At 36.2% G+C, this 12325-nt stretch overlaps 1 protein-coding gene across 1 annotated transcript in view; it reads right to left on the minus strand.

Annotated features, from left to right (window-relative positions):
- Nucleotides 1-12325, minus strand: part of LOC140713159 (triadin-like) — a 45513-nt gene that overhangs the window by 26483 nt on the left and 6705 nt on the right. Inside the window, exon 3 of the mRNA XM_073022440.1 lies at nucleotides 9332-9355. Coding sequence (XP_072878541.1) covers nucleotides 9332-9355 — 24 coding nt within the window. The remainder of the gene's footprint in view (nucleotides 1-9331; nucleotides 9356-12325) is intronic.

Genomic DNA, 12325 nt, shown 5'->3' on the forward strand with positions numbered 1-12325 from the left:
TAAATGTTGACTCCCGGACAACAGCAAGAAAATAACTATGCACACCTATAAAATCTTTTTCTTTGGTATACCCAAATCTATTTTGGGTATATCAAAAATAGACCCCCTGTAGCCTTACAACTCATCTAGTTGAAAAACCTTCCCTCAGCATTGTTTGCCTTTTAAGAATGTATTTTATCATCCCTTGGTTTTATTTCACATTTTGCCTTTGGGCAAGTTCCTGGAAAATAATATTTTACGATGTATTTTTGCTTTTTTAGAGAAAAAGTTTTCAAAAAATTTAAAATGTTAATATCAGGAATAGATAGTGGTGTTATTTAAATTTTAAGAATGTAGGTTTTTTTGCTTTTAATTTTTAAGATAATAAGTACTAAATATAACACAATCTCACACATCCTCCTCCCAATGTCTTCCTCCAAACTCCATGAAAAGCACACTATTTATCATATATTTACCATATCTACAAAAATAAAGATACAGAATGAAAATCAAATGAATATTTAGAAATTAGAAAGCCAGAGGCTGGGAGCAAGATGGCTGTCTAGATTCAGCTAATACGAGCCTCTTCCATGGAAAGAAACAAAAATATCAAGTAGATAGTCAGACTTTGAATAGATGGTCCAAGAGATTACACTGGAATTCAACAGAGAAGTGATAGGAAGCACCAAAAGCAAAGAAGGAAAACAAAGTGTAGCAGTGTGTCTGGCTGTGATTGGCTGGGAGCCAGGAGAAGCTCTGGAACATGGGGAAAGTGTCAGTAAGTGTTTCCAAGGGCTCCACATTTCAAACACAGACTAACTCCTGGATATGGGAGAGCTCCTCAACTCTTGCAGGCCTCAAGACTAACATGGAGAGCTGCCTGAAAATTATGCAAAGGCATTGCTCCAAAGAAGGAACTCATATTGAGTCCCACAGGCTTCCAAGCCCTGAGCAGCTACAGCATGACATCATTCTGAGAACTCAGCTCCAAAAGGACTGTGTCCTGCCCTGGAGTCAATGCTACCACTGTCACCACAAGGTCAAGGAGGGAGAAGGAAGGCCTGACACTTTCATGTGCCCTGAAGACAAATTCTACTGTTGCTGCTGCAGGTTGCTGCAGGACCAAGGTGCAAGAAAACTACATGCCCCTAGTTGCCTGCCTGTGCCACTCTATTGAGAGTGGCCCCATCATCCTTAGTGGTAGGCCCACAGCTGTCCCTAGTCTCAGAGCACAGCCCCAGAGAACTGTGTTCTACTCTGGGGCTAACATCACCATGGCCACTAACGAGAGAGAGGGAAGGCAGGCCATTTTCAGACACCCAAAGTCAAAGCTAAAGTACCCTATCCAAACCAACAACACATACACATCTTTAGGAAAAAGTCCTCTCCTATTAAAGCAAATCCATAAAATTGGAGGAAACAACTGTTACACCAGATACACAGATAGCAACGTAAGGATACAGAAAACAAAACAAGAAAATATGACACCTACAAAGGAATACAATAATTATCAAGCAATAGATCCTAATGGAAAAGAAAATCACAAAATTCCACATAAAAATACCAAAATACTGATTTTAAAGAAGTTTAGTTAGATAAAGATTACAGTAACTGCTAACTAGAATAACCAGTTTAGAGAAGAACATAAATGACTGATGGAGCTGAAAAACACAGCACAAGAATTTCCTGAAGCATACACAAGTATCAATAGCGGAACTGATCAAGAGGAATGAAAGATATCAGAGATTAAAGATCAACTTAATGAAATAAAGTGTAAATTCAAGATTAGAGAAAAAAGAATAAAAGAGAATGAACAAAGCCTCCAAGAAATATAGGACTATGTGAAAAGACCAAATCTATGTTTAATTGGAGTACCTTAAAGGGATGGGGAGAATGGAACCAAGTTGGAAAACACACTTCATGATATTATCCAGGAGAACTTCCCGAACCTAGCAAGACAGGCCAACATTAAAATTCAGGAAATACAGAGAACACCACAAAGATATTCCTTAAGAAGAGCAACTCCAGGACACGTAGCCAGCAGATTCACCAAGGTTGAAATGAAGGGAAAAATGTTAAGGACAGCCAGAGAGAAAGGTCAGGTCACCAACAAAGGGAAGCCCATCAGACTAACAGCAGATCTCTCTGTGGAAATCCTATAAGCCATAAGAGAGAGGGAGCCAATATTTAACATTCTTGAAGAAAACAATTTTCAACCAGAATTTCATATCCAGCCAAGCTAAGCTTCATAAGCGAAGGAGAAGTAAAATCCTTTACAGACAAGCAAATGCTGAGGGATTTTTGTCATCACCAGGCCTGCCTTACAAGACCTCCTGAAGGAAGCACCAAAAATGAAAAGCAAAAACTGGTACCAGCCACTGTAAAAAAATACCAAAATGTGAAGACTATCAATACTATGAAGAAACTGTATCAACTAATGTGCAAAATAGCCAGCTAGCATCATAATGACAGGATCAAATCCACACGGAACAATGTTAACCTTAAATGTAAATGGGCTAAATACCTCAATTAAAAAACAAAGACTGGTAAATTGGATAAAGAGTCAAGATCCATCAGTGTGCTATATTCAGGAGACACATCACACATGCAAAGACATACATAGGCTCAAAATAAAGTGATGCAGGAACATTTATCAAGCAAATGGAAAGAAAAAAAAAGCAGAGGTAGCAATCCTAGTCTCTGATAAAACAGACTTTAAACTAACAAAGATGAAAAGAGACAAAGGAGGGCATTACATAATGGTAAAGGGATCAATGCAACAAGAAGTGCTACCTTAAATACATACGCACCCAATACAAGAACACCTAGATTGATAAAGCAAGTTCTTAGAGACCTACAAAGAGACAGTCTTCCACACAGTAATAGTGGGAGACTTTAACATCCTGCTTTCAATACAAGACAGGACAAGAAGACAGAAAATTAACAAGGATATTCAGGACTTGAACTCAGCTCTGACCCAAGAGGACCTAACAGACATCTACAGAACTCTTCATCGAAATCAAATAAATATACATTATTCTCAGCACCACATAGTGCTTACTCTAAAATTGACCACATAATTGTAAGTAAAACACTCCTCAGCAAATGCAAAATAATGGAAATTGTAACAGTCACTCAGATCACAGTGCAATCGAATTGTAACTCAGGATTAAGAAACTCACTGAAAACCACAAAACTACATGGAAACTGAACAATCTGCTCCTGAATGACTACTGGGTACATAACGAAATTAAGGCAGAAATAAATGAGTTCTTTGACACCAATGAGAACAAAGACACAATGTACCAGAATCTCTGGAACACAGATAAAGTAGTGTTTAGAGGGAAATTTATAGCACTAAATGACCACATGAGAAAGCAGGAAAGATTCAAAATTGACAAGATAACATCACAATTAAAAGAACCAGAGAAACAAGAGCAAACAAATTCAAAATCTAGCAGAAGACAAGAAATAACTAAGATATGAGGAGAACTGGAGGAGATAGAGACATGAAAATCCCTTCAAAACATCAATGAATCTAGGAGCTTTTTTTTGTTTTTTTAAATGATTAACAAAATAGACCACTAGCCAGGCTAATAGAGAAGAAAAGAAAGAAGAATCAAATAGACACAATAAAAAATGATAAAGGGGATATCACCTCTGATCCCACAGAAATACAAATTACCATCAGAGAATACGATAAACACTTTTATGAAAATAAACTAGAAAATCTAGAAGAAACGGATACATTCCAAGACATATACACCCTCCCAAGACCAAACCAGGAAGAAGTCAAATCCCTGAATAGACCAATAAAATGTTCTGAAATGGAGGCAGTAATTAATAGCCTATCAACCAAAAAAAAGAAAAAAAAAAAAAAAAAACCCAGGAGCAGATGGATTCACAGCCAAATTCTACCAGAGGTACAAAGAGGAGCTGGTACCATACCTTCTGAAACTATTCCAAACAATAGAATAAGGACTCTTTCCTAACTCATTTTATGAGGCCAGCATCATCCTGATACCAAAACCTGGCAGAGACATAACAAAAAAAGAAAATTTCAGGACAATATTCCTGATGAACATTGATGCAAAATTCTCAATAAAATACTGACAAACCGAATCCAGCAGCACATCAAAAAGCTTATCCACCACAATCAAGTTGACTTCATCCCTGGGGTACAAGGCTGGTTCAACATGTGCAAATCAATAAATGCAATCCATCACATAAACAGAACCAATGACAAAAACCACATGATTATTTCAATAAATTCAGAAAAGTCCTTCGATTAAATTCAACACCCCCTCATGCTAAAAACACTCAATAAACTAGGTATTGATGGAATGTATCTCAAAATAAGAAGAACTATTTATGACAAATGCACAGCCAATAGCACACCGAATGGGCAAAAGCTGGAGGCAAGGATGCCCTCCCTCACCACTCCTATTTGATATAGTATTGGAAGTTCTGACCAGGGCAATTAGGCAAGAGAAAGAAATAAAGGGTACTGAAATAGGAAGAAAGGAAGTTGAATTGTCTCTATTTGCAGATGATATGATTACATATTTAGAAAACCCCATTGTCTCAGCCCAAAAACTCCATTAGCTAATAAGCAACTTCAGCAAAGTCTCAGGATACAAAATCAATGTGCAAAAATCACAAGCATTCCTATACACCAATAATAGACAGAGAGCCAAATCATGAATGAATTCACAATTGCTACAAAGATAATAAAATACCTAGGAATACAACTAACAAGGAACGTGAAGGACCTCTTCAAGGAGAACTACAAACCATTGCTTAAGAAAATAAGAGAGGAATAAACCAGTGGAAAAACATTCCATGATCACAGAGGGGAAGAATCAATATCATTAAAATGACCCTGCTACCCAAAGTAAGTAATTTATAGATTCAATGCTATTCCTGTCAAGCTACCTTTGACTCTTTTCACAGGATTAGAAAAAAACTACTTTAGACTTCATATGGAACCAGAAAACAACCTATATAGTCAAGACAATCCTAAGCAAAAGGAACAAAGCTGGAGGCATCATGTTACCTGACCTCAAACTATATTACAAATCTACAGTAAACAAAACAGCATGGTACTGGTACCAAAACAGATATATAGACCAATGGAACAGAACAAAGGTCACAGAAATAACACCACACATCTACAACCATCTGCTCTTTGACAAACCTGACAGAAACAAACAATAGGGAAAGGATTCCCTATTTAATAAATGGCATTGGGAAAACTGGCTAGCCATATGCAGAAAACTGAAACTGGACCTGTTCCTTACACCTTATACAAAAATTAACTCAAGATGGATTAAAGGATGGATTAAAGACTGAAATAAAAATAAACAAAAGATCAATAAAATTGTGTGCTGAAATAATAAAATCAAAACAGCCAGCTAGCCTGAGCAGAAATATAAGGGAACTTAAAGTATAATTTTAAAAAAAATAAGGAAAAAAAAAGATAAAAGACCCAAATAAACTCAGAGGAAAAAGGAGACAGTACAACAAATACCACAGAAATACAAAAGATCATCAGAGAATTGTATGCACAACTATATGCTAAGTAACTGGAAAACCTATTGGATACTGATAAAGTCCTGAAAACATAAAACTCACCAAGATTGAATCAGGAAGAAATAGGACCTGAACAGATCAACCATAGCAAAATTTAGTCAATCATTCCAAAAAATTCCAGGACTGGATGGATTCACAGTCAAATTCTATGAAACATAGAAAAACTTCATACCAGTTTAAAAACTATTCTAAGAAATTAATGAGGAGAGAACTCTCCCTAACTCAATCCACAAAGTCAGTATTACCCTGATACCAAAACCAGACAAGGACATACAAAAAAATAAAACTCCCAACGAGTATCTCTGTTGAATATAGATGCAAAAATCCTCAACAAAATACTAGCATAATGAATCCAATATCATATAGAAAAGATAATACACCATGACCAAGAAGGATTCATCTCAGGGATGCAAGGATGGCTCAACGTGTGAAAATCAATAAACCTGATATATCTCATCAACAGAATAAAGGACAACCCCTTTGAAAATAGGGCAAATGAACAGACATCTCGCAAAAGAATACATACAAGCATCCAACAAACATACGAAAACATACTGAGCATTACCAATTATGACAGAAATTAAAACCATAATAAGATACCATCTTACACCAGTCAGAAAGCCTATTATTAAAAAATAAAAAATAAAATAAAATAAAAAAGAACAGATGTTGACGAGGATGTGGAGAAAAGGAAGGCTTATACACTGTTGGTTGGAATGTAAATTGGTTCAATTCCTATGGTAAACATTATGGAGATTTCTCAAAGAACTAAATTAGAATTAACATTTGACCCAGCAATCCCACTACTGCATATCTACCCAAAGGAAAAGCAATAATTAAATTAAAAAGATACCTGCACTTCTATGTTTATTGCAGCACTATTCACAATCGCAAAGTCATGGAATCAACCTAAGTGCCCATTAAGAGATAATTAGATAAAGAATGTGTAGTATTTATATACCACGGAATACTATAAAGCCATAGAAAAGAGTAAAATCATGTATTTTGCAGCAACATGGATGGAGTTGAAACCCATCATAATACGTGAAATAACTCTGAAACAGAAAATCAAATTTATCACGTGTTGTCACTTACAAGTGGGAGCTAAACAATGTGTGCACATGGACATAAAGATAGAAATAATAGATGTGATGACTTCAAAAGGGGGGAGAATAGACTGTCCTAGCCAGAATAATCAAAACAAGAGAAAGAAATAAATAGAATGTCCTAGTGAACAGTCAAACAAGAGAAAGAAATAAAAGGCATCCACATTGGAAAAGAATTCAAACGATTCCACTTTGCTGATGATATGATCTTACATCTAGAAAACCCCAAAGACTCCACCAAATAACTGCTAGATTTGATACATAAATTCGGTAAAATAGCAGAATACAAAATCAACATAAAAATGAGTAGCATTTCCATACACCAATAATGAACTAGCTGAAGAAGAAATCAAGAAGGTAATCCCATTTATAACGGCTATAAGAAAAATACCCAGGAATAAATATAATCATGAAAGAGAAAGATCTCTGCAAGGAAAACTACAAACACTGATTAAAGAAATTGAAAAGAACACAAACAAAAGATATGACATGCTCATGGTTGTAAAAGTTAGAGGACCTGGTCCCTGCTAGACAAGATGTGCAGGCACTAGAGTGGAGTTAGAACATGCAAGGGGAAGAGAGTGATGGCCACAAAGCATAGCTATTTCATGAAACTCCTTTAGTTAAACAGAAACAAATGACTGAAAAAAAGTTCTGAACCCGAAAACCCACTCCTACCACCAACGCAAACAAAAAAACACATATACATAACGCTGTAAAAGGATTCAGACAAAGAATGATATTTGTTTAGTTTCAAATATATATAGTATGCTCTTCTTTATAAATACCTAAGGCAGTTTTTTGATGCTTGCTCCTAAAAAGCATAATAAAAACAATGATGTGTGCTATAGAGAAAATAAGCTTCACATACTCAGAAAACCACCTTTTAAACAGAATCATTCCATGATGTCTCTGATCATTTATTTTAATATGGTCCCTATAAATGATATATTTTAAATGATATATTTTTCTTTCTCAAATTTTTCCCTTTTCAGTTACTGCTCATAATCTTACTTTTATTACTACAACTGCTATTACTATGAAGTTAGGTGTCCCAATAATTCCTTGACTTTTTACTTCCTTCTGAGAGGAAGTAAACCATAGCTTTCTGTGGCACATTCTAAAATCTTTTGGCCTTACATGTTCTCCACCTGACAGTTTCACCTTAAATGTGCTTACTTCCCACTTCTTTCTAACACTACCCCTCAACTTCAACCAATACTTCTGATGCTGTCTTTCTTTGTTAGCCATTTCTATCCTTTTCTCCAGCTATCCAAATCCTAACCATTCTTCAAGGCAAAAATCTTGGCATTACCTCCTTTATGAAGTCTGCTCTCATTACCTTTGGCTGTAGAGGAATGGTGTGGAATGGGGTAGCTTCCAAGGGCTTTTGCTTTTATCTATACATTTTGCCCTTGCCATCAATGAGACAATTTTGGGTCCTTACAATATCTTTCCTTTTTAAAATTCCTGAAGCAAGTCTACGATCACCTGAAATCAAAGACTTTTGAATGACATATGTGATAAATGTCATATTTTAATGATTCATTTTTATTGTCTTCAATATTAGCATTAGGTACAGTATAAGCACTCAGTTGGACCTTTTCTATCCAATTCTGTAGCCACTGACTACCTGGGGCTTTGGGAAATTGAAATGTGACTAGCACAAGATAAAATGTGCTGTAAGTATAAAATACACATAAGATTTCAAAATATCAATACAAAAAATGAATTTAGAGGATAAATACATTTCTATATTGATTATATATTGAAATAATATGTGTATAAAATAAGTTACATAAAATAAAATATTATTAAAATTATTTTCACTTATTTCTTTTTGTTTTTTAATGTGTCAACTAGAAAATTAAAATTACATATATGTCACATTTTATATTTGTGTTGGGTGGCACTTAATTAGAATAACTTTTTTACAAATATGGAAATAAAAACGGATAAATTGTTATTTCCTTGAATTTTAGGAACTTGTAAGAATATTTACAGTTATATCCTATATACAGAGAATTTCTATCTGTACCTGGATCCTGCTATTCTAGCGAATCTATTCTGGGAGCTGTGGTTTATACTATAGAAGATACATCCATTCCTAACTATGATGTTTTTCTTAGATATACAATTATATTTAGTTTCTTAGATATACAATTATATTACAATTTATGTTTACAGTTAAATTATAACTATACAATTAAATTACAATTTAAGTTTCTCAGATATACAATTTTATTTAGGTTAATGAACATTAGAAAACAGCAGCAAAAGCATCACTTTTCGACCATATGTGGTCTTTAACAAATTTCTAGTGATTGACAGTTTAAGGCAGATACAGAATTATTTTATTTCACTTGACTTTAATCACTGAAAGTATTTATTTATTTAAATGCAAATCACTTTTATTTTCAGGCTTGAGAAAATAATAAGGTATTTCTGTTACAAGTTGTAATTTCAAATAGCATAGTTCTTTTTTTTAAGTTTCAATATAAGTAGCAATAAAAGCTAATAAATTCCTGTCAGAGGATTTAGTTTAGAATAAACTAAAACTGAACATATCAAAAATAGAAATATTTTATGAATTTCATCTTGAAATTGATATCATGTATCAAAGAGAACTTGGCATTAATACAAACTGTACTTACTTGATACTCTTGCAGGTTTTTCTGCTAAAAAGAGAATATAAATAAGTTTTGTTTAACTGAGATAAAATGCAAGGAAATTATAAATCAGTAGACTTTATAAAAATATCTAATTATTTTGTTTCCTGCTTATTATTTAAGAATGAATGAAGAAATACAGTCCTCTATTGCCTGTCAACATGAGTCTTTGTTTTATCATAATTTTTAATTTTTAAAAATTTTTATTTAGAGATGGGGTCTCAGTTGCCCAAGGTGACATGAAGTAGTACAATCATAGCTCACTGCAGCCTCAAATTCCTGTGCTCAAGCAATCCTCCCCGCTCTGCCTCCCAAGTAGCTGGTATTACAGGTGTAAGCTACTATGCCTGGTTGATTCTTTGAATATCTTGGTTAATCTATTTTATCTAAGAAAATATGTCAGCTATCAAAAAAGCTATTCATCAAGGTGTCACAAAATATTTATGCTTTTTAAATACTCTTACTAAAATCAGGATCTTTGTAAAATTAAGAGTTTTGGCTCAACTATTATTATACCTAACTTGAATAAAATTACTTTGTATTTTGTAACAGCTAAATATTTTCTTTAAAATTCCCAGACTTCATGAAATATATCATTTAGAATTATTTTTCTTTCAAAAAATAAGTAAGATAAATAATTACCAGACTATGAAATAAATCTTAAATCTTAAAAAACAACATGCAAAGTAAGTAAGTTTACTTTTTCATGATTATTTATTTCAATGAGAGGTTATTATTTTTCAAAGAAATGTGCTTTCTTATTAAGCTGCATGTAGGACAAAATAACTAAGGTGAAATTATTATTCCAAACACTAGAGCAGACATTCTAACTTCTTGAAAAAGACTAGTAACCTGTGCATTCTAACATTAGTCTCATTTAAAGAGACAGGCTAGAATATATAACTTTTAAGCAATCTGTATTACATGGTTTATTGTGAGATTTGTAGAGATTCTAACATAAACCTCAGGATTAAAATTTTATTAAAATTAGATTATTCCTATTAAAAACATTTTCAGGGGGGCGGAGCAAGATGGCCGAATAGGAACAGCTCCAGTCTCCAACTCCCAGCACGAGCGACACAGAAGACCGGCGATTTCTGCATTTTCAACTGAGGTACTGGGTTCATCTCACTGGGGAGTGCCAGACGATCGGTGCTGGTCAGCTGCTGCAGCCCGACCAGCGAGAGCTGAAGCAGGGCGAGGCATTGCCTCACCTGGAAAGCGCAAGGGGGAAGGGAATCCCTTTTCCTAGCCAGGGGAACTGAGACACACAACACCTGGAAAATCGGGTAACTCCCACCCCAATACTGCGCTTTAAGCAGACAGGCACACCAGGAGATCATATCCCACACCTGGCCGGGAGTGTCCCACACCCACGGAGCCTCCCTCATTGCTAGCACAGCAGTCTGTGATCTACCGGCAAGGCAGCAGCAAGGCTGGGGGAGGGGCGCCCGCCATTGCTGAGGCTTAAGTAGGTAAACAAAGCTGCTGGGAAGCTCGAACTGGGTGGAGCTCACAGCAGCTCAAGGAAACCTGCCTGTCTCTGTAGACTCCACCTCTGGGGACAGGGCACAGTAAATAATAACAAACGCAGCAGCTCTGCAGACGCAAACGACTCTGTCTGACAGCTTTGAAGAGAGCAGTGGATCTCCCAACACGGAGGTTGAGATCTGAGAAGGGACAGACTCCCTGCTCAAGTGGGTCCCTGACCCCTGAGTAGCCTAACTGGGAGACATCCCCCACTAGGGGCAGTCTGACACCCCACACCTCACAGGGTGGAGTACACCCCTGAGAGGAAGATTCCAAAGCAAGAATCAGACAGGTACACTCGCTGTTCAGAAATATTCTATCTTCTGCAGCCTCTGCTGCTGATACCCAGGCAAACAGGGTCTGGAGTGGACCTCAAGCAATCTCCTACAGCTACAACCTACAGCTGAGGATCCTGACTGTTAGAAGGAAAGCTATCAAACAGGAAGGACACCTACACCAAAACCCCATCAGTACATCACCATCATCAAAGACCAGAGGCAGATAAAACCACAAAGATGGGGAAAAAGCAGGGCAGAAAAGCTGGAAATTCAAAAAATAAGAGCGCATCTCCCCCGGCAAAGGAGCGCAGCTCATCGCCAGCAACGGATCAAAGCTGGACGGAGAATGACTTCGACGAGATGAGAGAAGAAGGCTTCAGTCCATCAAATTTCTCAGAGCTAAAGGAGGAATTACGTACCCAGCGTAAAGAAACTAAAAATCTTGAAAAAAAAGTGGAAGAATTGATGGCTAGAGTAATTAATGCAGAGAAGCTCACAAACGAAATGAAAGAGACGAAAACCATGGCACGAGAAATACGTGACAAATGCACAAGCTTCAGTAACCGTCTCGATCAACTGGAAGAAAGAATGTCAGCGATGGAGGATCAAATGAATGAAATGAAGCCAGAAGAGAAACCAAAAGAAAAAAGAAGAAAAAGAAATGAACAAAGCCTGCAAGAAGTATGGGATTATGTAAAAAGACCAAATCTACGTCTCATTGGGGTGCCTGAAAGTGACGGGGAAAATGGAACCAAGTTGGAAAACACTCTTCAGGATATCATCCAGGAGAACTTCCCCAACCTAGTAGGGCAGGCCAACATTCAAATCCAGGAAATACAGAGAACGCCACAAAGATACTCCTCGAGAAGAGCAACTCCAAGACACATAATTGCCAGATTCACCAAAGTTGAAATGAAGGAAAAAATCTTAAGGGCAGCCAGAGAGAAAGGTCGGGTTACCCACAAAGGGAAGCCCATCAGACTAACAGCAGATCTCTCGGCAGAAACTCTTCAAGCCAGAAGAGAGTGGGGGCCAATATTCAACATTCTTAAAGAAAAGAATTTTAAACCCAGAATTTTATATCCAGCCAAACTAAGTTTCATAAGTGAAGGAGAAATAAAATCCTTTACAGATAAGCAAATGCTTAGAGATTTTGTCACCACTAGGCCTG

The sequence above is a fragment of the Chlorocebus sabaeus genome, chromosome 13 (assembly GCF_047675955.1).
Source record: "Chlorocebus sabaeus isolate Y175 chromosome 13, mChlSab1.0.hap1, whole genome shotgun sequence".
Lineage (NCBI taxonomy): Eukaryota > Metazoa > Chordata > Mammalia > Primates > Cercopithecidae > Chlorocebus > Chlorocebus sabaeus.